The sequence below is a fragment of the Myotis brandtii genome, unplaced genomic scaffold (genome assembly GCF_000412655.1).
Source record: "Myotis brandtii unplaced genomic scaffold, ASM41265v1 scaffold555, whole genome shotgun sequence".
Classification (NCBI taxonomy): Eukaryota; Metazoa; Chordata; class Mammalia; order Chiroptera; family Vespertilionidae; genus Myotis; species Myotis brandtii.
The window spans coordinates 628,267-637,434 of record NW_005370065.1 but is presented as its reverse complement, the minus strand read 5'-3'; the positions used below and the strand labels follow the sequence as shown (position 1 = coordinate 637,434).

The 9,168-nt window shown below is 50.1% G+C and overlaps 1 protein-coding gene across 1 annotated transcript in view; it reads right to left on the bottom strand.

Moving 5' to 3' along the window:
- Positions 1–1,534: 1,534 nt before the first annotated feature.
- The window catches only part of LCK (LCK proto-oncogene, Src family tyrosine kinase), a 21,874-nt gene continuing 14,240 nt past the window's right edge, over positions 1,535–9,168 (bottom strand). The window contains exons 7-13 of the mRNA XM_005878350.2: positions 8,930–9,079; positions 8,542–8,694; positions 8,250–8,429; positions 6,330–6,406; positions 6,082–6,235; positions 5,873–6,004; positions 1,535–2,186 (exon numbers count right to left, since the gene is read on the bottom strand). Of these exons, the coding sequence (XP_005878412.1) occupies positions 1,984–2,186; positions 5,873–6,004; positions 6,082–6,235; positions 6,330–6,406; positions 8,250–8,429; positions 8,542–8,694; positions 8,930–9,079 (1,049 nt within the window). The 3' untranslated portion in view covers positions 1,535–1,983. The remainder of the gene's footprint in view (positions 2,187–5,872; positions 6,005–6,081; positions 6,236–6,329; positions 6,407–8,249; positions 8,430–8,541; positions 8,695–8,929; positions 9,080–9,168) is intronic.

The following is a 9,168-nucleotide window of genomic DNA, read 5'->3' as shown; positions in this document are numbered from 1 at the left end:
AAGGGACATATGTAATACTTTCAACAATGAAGATTAAAAAAGAAAAATATCTTCAAGTGAGGATTAACAAATAAATAAATAGCCCTGGCCGGTTTGGCTCAGTGGATAGAGCGTCGGCCTGCAAACTGAAGGGTCCCAGGTTCAATTCCGGTCGGGGGCACATGCCCAGGTTGTGGGCTCGGTCCCCAGTGGAGGACTTGCGGGAGGCAGCCAATCCATGATTCTCTCTCATCATGGATGTTTCTATCTCTCTCTCCCTCTCCTTTCCTCTCTGAAATATATATATTTTAAAAAATAATAAATATAAATAAAATGTCACATCATGTCATAGCCCTGCACAAATCTCTTTAAAGACTCCTCAAAATGGTTCCTGAAATGCCACAGGGCCCAAGGACCTATCCAAGATGGCCAGGCAAGCTTCTGCCTCAGGCTGTTCGCTCTACCCAACCAACTCCTCCCCACAAGGCTCACTCACTCACCTCCTTCAAATCTTTGCTCACCTTTTCAATGAGGCCTTCCCAGACCACCCTCTTTAAAAATGCCAAGCTCCCCAAACATAAACCCCCTTGTCCTGCTCTATTATCTCCTTAGCACTCATCACCTTGTAGCATATCATATCATTTACTTCTTTGTGATCTTTACTGTTTGTCTTCTAGAATGTAAGCTCCATAAAGGCGGAGACTATTTTAAAAATATTTTTTTATTGATCTCAGAAAGGAAGGGAGAGGGGAGAGAGAGACAGAAACATCAATGATGAGAGAGAATCATTGTGAGCAACCCGGGCATGTGCCCAGAACCAGGAATTGAACCATGACCTCCTGGATCATAGGTGGATGCTCAACCACTGAGCCACACCAGCTGGGTGAGATTTTATTGTATCTACTGTATATCCTATGAGCCCAGATCTGTGCTTGGCACACAGTAGATGTTCAATAAATATTTGTTAAATGAGCAACTTAGCTCAATATTTTAAAACAACTTGAAGGTGAATCAAAACATATCTGAGCCGTAACCAGTTTGGCTCAGTGGATAGAGCATCGGCCTGTGGACTTAAGGGTCCCAGGTTCGATTCCGGACAAGGGCATGTACCTTGGTTGCGGGCACATCCCCAGTACGGGGTGTGCAGGAGGCAGCTGATCGATGTTTCTCTCTCATCGATGTTTCTAACTCTTTATCCCTCTCCCTTCCTCTCTGTAAAAATTTTTATCTGAGGCCAAATATAGCCCTAGAATCAATGGCTGTAAAAAATGCTATTGCCCTTATATAATGGGAGGGGGAGAGTCCTGGGACACGCCCACTCCCTAGGAGGTTCTGTAGGGGTTGCCCTAAATCCTTTGAGGCAGGGGTTTAAAGGGATTCAAAGAGCCCAGACAGGAAAGCATAGGGACCTCCTCTTCATCCCCAGCATCAGCAAAGCTGGAAAAAGTTCAGACATCCCCTCATTCTATCTTTCATCCCATCTCGTGGTTATCAACTTCTGAACCCCCACTCTTCCCTCCCAAGGAAGAAGAAATGAGAGAGGGGAGCAGAGAGGTGCACAATCTTCATCAACAAACAAACATTTATTGAGCTCCTGATGTGTGCCAGTCACCGAAGAGGAGGGCATGGAGGTATTACATGAGGTTTCCCCCTCAAGGAGCTTCTTGATGACCAGGGGAAAGGAAAAGGGGGTGAGCAGAAGCTGGTGTCAATCACACGCCTCTCTCCTTTCTCAGGTGGTCTCAGGAAATGAGAGGCCCAGAAAGGGATAGCCTGGACAGGTGTCCAGGACATATGCACAGGCTGCACATGTACAAGACACATGTGCAGAGCCCACACAACTAAAGAACCGGTGTACAAAACAGGAGAAGTATACGTGTCACACGTGGGCAGGATTCACATGCAGAGTCCTTATGTGCATCGGCCATGGGTATGGCACAGGAACTGCTTCTCCCAGCCAGGTTGGCTAGATGAGGACAGGGCTCCAGGCCCCAGCTCGGGCTCTCAGGGCTGGGGCTGGTACTGGCCCTCCGTGGCCGTGAAGAAGTCGTCCAGCACGCTGCGCAGGTAGTCAAAGGTGGGCCGGTCCTCTGGGCGCTCCTTCCAGCACAGCATCATGAGGTGGTACAGCTCCTCTGGACAGTTGTCGGGTCGCACCATGCGGTACCCTCGCTCCAGGTTCTGAATCACCTCAGGATTGGTCATCCCTGGGGGTTGATGGGAGAAAAGACATCAAGGCTCCAGGCTTTGGAAGCCCACAGGCAGGGGCCATGTTCAGATTATTTAACTATTATGGTGTGAGCACCCATCCGAAAGGATCTTGGTCTTCATCAATGGTAAGGCCTTACTATAGGTACCTGCTAAATGTCAGTTGTGCCCCTTGGAATGTCAGCTATGGCTTAGACCAGGGGTGGGCAAACTTTTTGACTCGAGGGCCACAATGGGTTCTTAAACTGGACCGGAGGGCCGGAACAAAAGCATGGATGGAGTGTTTGTGTGAACTAATATAAATTCAAAGTAAACATCATTACATAAAAGGGTACGGTCTTTTTTTTTTTTAGTTTTATTCATTTCAAACGGGCCGGATCCGGCCCGCGGGCCGTAGTTTGCCCACGGCTGGCTTAGACACTTAATAATGCACACTGTTGGCTGCCTTGGGAACCACCTCAATATTTTGAGGCTCAGTTTTCTCATTTGGAAAACAGAACAAATAGTAACTCCTACCTCAGAGTTACTATGAGGATTGAATAAGATAGTGCATATAATGCATGTAGTGCCTGGAAATGAGATACTGCATAAATAACACTTGTGATTATTATTATTTGGTGGGAAGATATGGTGGTCAAGGCCCAGGGCAGGATGGGAGCCCACAGCCATGACAATGGTGAGGCTTCCCTGCTCTGGGACCAGGCACATGAGATGCTACATTAGGAAGCCAGATGGACTCTGGGCCCCAGCAAAGCAGACTCTGCATGGGCAGAGGTCTACCAGGTCCCTCCATGACCCAGATGAAATAATTTTGGGGCCAGTTCCGTGCCTTCATACTGGTCCTGTCCCACCTGGTAGGCTCTTAGCATGTGGACCCTGAGAGGACTTGATCCAGAGAACTGCATGATCATGGCAGAAACAGCTACCTGTGTCTAAATTTCCCATGTGGCCTCTTATTTCTCCTTCAGCCTTCTGAGAGGAGACTGTGACAGGCAGTTCCCAAAGACTAAACGCTTTATGGTCCTGCAAGACTTGGGAATGGACCGCGCTCAATAAATACCCTCTTGCCCAGGCCTTGCCCCTAGGAGGCCTCTAGCTATGGGTCCCTCACATTTCAAAATTAGCACATTGGAAGACATAGGCCATAGAACTAAACACCCAAGGCTAGAGTCAAGGCTGCAAGCCCATAGGCTAAATCCAGCCTAAATATAGCCTCTAGACCAGCCGTGGGCAAACTACGGCCTGTCCCATAGGCTAAATCCAGCCTAAATATAGCCTCTAGACATACTTTGGTTTGGCTTCTGTAGTGTTTTTAAATAATTTGAATCAATCACCAATGTTTGGAAATGGGCACATTTTTCTAAAGCTGCAAGTTTGTGCTTCTATTGAAAAAAAAAATCTGTGTTTTGGGACCCCATGCCTTTTGTTTTTGTGTTTCCTTTTTGTTAATCCTCCCCTGAGGACACTTTTTTCCCATTGCTTTTCAGAGAGAGTAGAAGGGAGAAAAGGAGGGGGAGAGAGAGAAAAACATGGATGTGAGAGAGACACAGTGACTGGTTGTCTCCCACATGCACCCTGACCCAGGGTGGGGAGCAAACCCACAACCAAGGGAATCGAACCTAAGACCTTCTGGTGCACAGGCTGACACTATAACCACTGAGCATGCCAGCCAGGGCTGGGCCCCCAGGTCTTAAAGTTGAAAAAAAAAAAATCTGTGTTTTGGGACCCCATGCCTTTTGTTTTTGTGTTTCCTTTTTGTTAATCCTCCCCTGAGGACACTTTTTTCCCATTGCTTTTCAGAGAGAGTAGAAGGGAGAAAAGGAGGGGGAGAGAGAGAAAAACATGGATGTGAGAGAGACACAGTGACTGGTTGCCTCCCACATGCACCCTGACCCAGGGTGGGGAGCGAACCCACAACCAAGGGAATCGAACCTAAGACCCTCTGGTGCACAGGCTGACACTATAACCACTGAGCATGCCAGCCAGGGCTGGGCCCCCAGGTCTTAAAGGCAACCGTCTGCTGGAGCAGATGCAAGTTCACCCAGGTCCCCATTACTCCCCATTGTCTCCCTGACCCTGAAGCCGCGTTGCCATTTTTCATCATGCTTACAATGTCTTTTCTGTTGTAACAGAGACATTGCCTATGGATTCACCTCTGTGGGCACAGTGGAGGGGCAGTGAGGGTCCTTGGCAAGATGACCAGGGTGGGCTTCCAGCCCCAGCACTCTCCCTCGATTCTGTGATGGGGCAAGTCCAGGGCAGGAAAGCCTTCTGGCTCTCTCCTGATTCTAAGGTGCCTTGACCTTCCTAGGAGCAAAGCTCTGTGCACACTGCTCTCGGGATGTGGGAAGCTTCTAAAATCTGGCCACTGTGCTCCATGACCTCCGTGCCCTGTCTTTGTGTTCCATTTCCTTTCCCCAGTTTCCTAGCAAGTTCCTTTTAAAAGATTCCATCGCTGTCTTGGCTGAATTCAGGGGTAAAGGACTTTGTCCAGGAGATAAAGGGAGGGGTGGGAGAGAGTGGGAATCAGTTGTTTACATCTCTCTCAGTCTTTAGACAGAAAGCTTCAGAGGGAACGGAAGTCAGTGTTTAGTGAGCACCTATTATGAGTCAAGGTCTTTCACAAATAATCTTGTTTTTCATATCAGGGAACAGGCTCAGAGAGGTGAAGTCACTTGCCCAAAGTGACTATTAATAGCGTAATAGTCACTATTAATAGCAAAACCTAACACTCTTGCCCTGACCGGTTTGGCTCAGTGGATAGAGCATCGGCCTGCGGACTGAAAGGTCCCAGGTTCGATTCTGGTCAAGGGCATGTACCTTGGTTGCGGGCACATCCCCAGTAGGGGGTGTGCAGGAGGCAGCTGATTGATGTTTCTCTCTCATCAATGTTTCTAACTCTCTATCCCTCTCCCTTCCTCTCTGTAAGAAATCAATAAAATATATTTAACAAACCAATAAACCTAACACTCTTGAGTGCTTAAATGGGCCAGGTAGTATTCTTTGTGTGTGTGTGTGATTTTTTCCAGGCTTCTAAACACTTTTGGCATCATTTTCTCTCGAGAACAACTTTTTAAAAAAGTATTATTATTGATTTCAGAGACGAAGGGAGAGGGAGAGAGAGAGAGAGAAATGTCAATGATGAGAGAGAATCATTGATTGGTTGTGTCCTGCATGCCCCCTACTAGGGATCTAGCCTACAATCCAGTCATTTGCCCTTGACTGGAATCGAACCTGGGACCCTTTAGTCCGCAGGCCGACGCTCTATCCACTGAGCCAAACCAGCTAGGGATGGGCCAAGTATTAGTCTAACCTTACATTTTACATTTGGGAAAAGAAGGCATCCTCTGATCAAACAGAAAGTTAATACGATGGCATGTCTGATAATGAAAGGCAGGCTTCTTGTCTCTCAGGCCAGATCCTTTTCACCCATACTGGGCTGCCTGTGTTGGAACTAAAAAGAGCTGGGATTATCAAAGGGAAAGAGAGATCCAGAGACAGAGATGAAAGTCAGCCATGGTTGATCGGTACCTCCCTGGTGATATCGGAGTCACATCTCTGAGAAGATGGAGGAGAAGCAACTAGAAAGTTTTCAGATCCTGAGCCTGGGAAAAGGTGAGTGGAAAGACATGGATTTTACTGTCCTGCCTCATCACCCTTTTTAGTTCCTGCCTTTGGTCCTGACCTGGGTAAGGGATGCGACCGTGGGTGACAATCTCCGTCAGCAGAATCCCGAAAGACCACACATCCGACTTGATGGTGAAGGTCCCATAGTTAATGGCTTCTGGCGCTGTCCACTTAATGGGAAACTTGGCCCCTGTGGGGAAGCAGAGTGAGGTCTCCAAGGTCTGCTTGGCCTGTAGGCCCCAGACTTCCCTTCTACCCCACACCTACCCTCCCTGGCTGTGTACTCGTTGTCCTCAATGAGGCGTGCTAGGCCAAAGTCTGCGATCTTGCAGCTCAGGGTGTCAGACACCAGGATGTTGGCGGCCCTCAGGTCACGGTGGATATAATTGCGCTCTTCAATAAATGCCATGCCCTCTGCAATCTGCAGGTCAGGTATGGATAGGTCAGCAGTGGTGGGCCAGACATCCTTACCCTGCTGGCCTGTGCCCATGCCCAGCCCTCCCAACTCTCCTTACTTGGGCTGCCATATCCAAGAGTTTGTTGATGGTCAGCTTGATGCCTGCAGGGGTCTTGAGAAAATCCACCAGGCTCCCTGTGGGCAGAAGCAAGAGTTTCTGACCCAAGTTGCCCGAGGAGAGAGCTCCCCAACCCTTCTCGCCTAACTGTGTAGGCGGTGGGGGCTGAGGGGGGGTGGTCTAGAAGCAGTGTCTTATATGTGGAAAGGAAGAGGAAGGGCAGAAAATGGAGAAGTGTGTGTTCTGAGTGAGGAGGTTTGGGACATGTGAAGGTCTTTTCCAGGGGACTAGGATGGGGCATGCTCGAAGGGATCTGTAAGCTTTTTGTCACCCACGGGGTAGAGCTCAAACTCCTCAGCCAGCATCCAAAGCTCTGCATGGTCCACTTTGTAGTTTCTTCTCTTCCCCCACTCCTGCTACTCTTGTTCCACCCCCACTAGACAATTTCAACATTTTTCACATGGACCATTTCGTTCTCACCTCAAAGTCTCTTTGTCCCGTCTCTGCCTTACTTTTCTTGCGTGGCCCAGCTAGACTATTCCTCTAGGAAGCTTTTCTAGATCCTACTAGACATAATAAATTAAATCACCATCTACATTCTCTGGGGCATGCTGGAACTTTCCTAGCCCAAACGCTGGTTTTCCAGGTGTGCATAACTAAAATGAGACAGCAGGCACCTTGTTTTGTCCATCCACGTTCCCAGTGCCCAGCCCAAAGTAAGCAGCAATACATGTGTGCTGCACGCATTAAAAGGAGTGTGGAGCCCTAACCAGTTTGGCTCAGTGGATAGAGCGTCGGCCTGCAGACTGAAGGGTCCCAGGTTTGATTCCGGTCAAGGGCATGTACCTTGGTTGCGGGCACATCCCCAGTAGGGGGTGTGCAGGAGGCAGCTGATATATGTTTCTCTCTCACTGATGTTTCTAACTCTCTATCCCTCTCCCTTCCTCTCTGTAAAAAATCAATAAAATATATATTTTTTAAAAAAGAACTGTGGAAAGAGATGTGTGGAGGCCTGACAGGTTGGGAGTTGCTGGATTGGAGCTAGTAACTTCTGTCCCTTCTTAAGAGATTAAAGCCCTGTGTGAAGATGATAGCAACCTGTGTGTCCCCACTATGAGTACTGAATTAGTCACCAAAGATAAAGGCCTCACCCAGACACAGCAAATATGTGACATAGACTGCCATTCCTCCATTGTGTCCACGGCAGACGTTGCTAATCAATCCTAGCACTCACTTCCAATGAACCTCAGAATCCTCAACACAGAACTCCAAGCAACTACCAACTAAAGTAGGCTTATATAATAAAATCTATTTGCCATTTCCAGAACCCATTAGCCAATGAACAGCTTTTCTCCCTTCCTGAAAGAGGGAGAGATCTTATACTCCCAAAGAATCAGAGCCGTTTAGATTTCTGCTGTTACACTGAGGGAAATGGAGCACCAGATGCAGGTCAGGAACTTGGCCTGTGTCACACAGCAAATCTATAGCAAATCTAGGCCTGCAAATTCCTATTTACCATGGTGAGGCTTTTACTCTGTGCAATAACAGACCAAGGGACGGGGAGGGGCTCGCCCAGAACTGAAAAAGAGGGCTTTGGGGTAGATCTGGCCTCCCAACACTCAGGGGCAGAAGGGAAAGAAATGGGACCAGGGACGAACTCATTTCCTGAAAACAAGCATCTTTAGATCAAGGTAGGGCTTTGAAGGCAAACGGGACTTGCAGGTCAGGGGAGATGGGGGCTGAATGCCCTTCCAGAGCCGGCCACCTTAGGCTGGGCTCCCAGACAGCCTCGAGGACACACCCTCTTCTCGCCCTTGGAGGTGAGACTTTAGGAGCCCAGCCCAACTTCAGTGCTGAGCCAGGAGAAAAGGCAGGTCTCCTCCACCCTCTAGCAAGAGCAGAGGGGACGGCAGCGCCCACCATTCTCCATGTATTCCGTGATGATGTAGATGGGCTCCTGGGTGACCACCGCGTAGAGCCGGACCAGCCGCTGATGCTGCAACTGCTTCATGAGGTTGGCCTCGGCCAGGAAGGCGTCGGGGGACATGCTGCCCTGCTTCAGGCTCTTCACTGCCACCTTCGTGTGCCCGTTGTAGTACCCTGGGGTGGGGAGGGGTTGGAGGAAGTCACCCGGACTGTCGGGGACTCTCGGATCTCAGCGGACGTCCCCCTCCCCCGCCAATCCCCCGCAGTCCAGGAGGGACTCACTTACCCATCCACACCTCCCCGAACTGGCCAGCCCCCAGCCGCTCCACCAGCTTCAGCGTCTCCCTGGGAACCTCCCACTCGTCCTCCCACCACGGCTTCTGGGGCTTCTGGGTCTGGCAGGGGCGGCTCAACCGCGTGCATAGCCCGTCCGGAGTGTCTGCGAGGACAAGGGAGGGAGTAGGAACTTCACCAAGTCCCGTCTAGGGAAATGGCGGGCAGGGGAGGTGTGGACACCTGCGGCTGCAGGGTCTGGCACCGCACCCCGGCCGGGAATGGAAGAGCAGGCTTAGTGATGGGTAGGGCATCCCCGAGAGGGACGTGGGGGAGGCAGGCTGCTAGGACACAGGTGAGGGGGCCTCAGGCCCACGTCTGAGGGGTACGGCTGCGCTCACTGGTGTAATGGCGGACTAGCTCCTGCAGGCCGGGAAAAGTGATGCGGGGGGAGATGTAGAAGCCTCCTTTGTCCAGGTTGCGGATCTTGTAATGTTTCACCACCTCTCCTTGGTTCTGGTCGAAGTCCCGAACGGACAGGGAAAACGATCCTGAATAAAAGAATAGGTAAGCGAACGTCAGAGGGGGAGGGGTGACCTACGGGTGCACCTCCGCCTCCGCCCCCCTGCCCGCTGCCTCG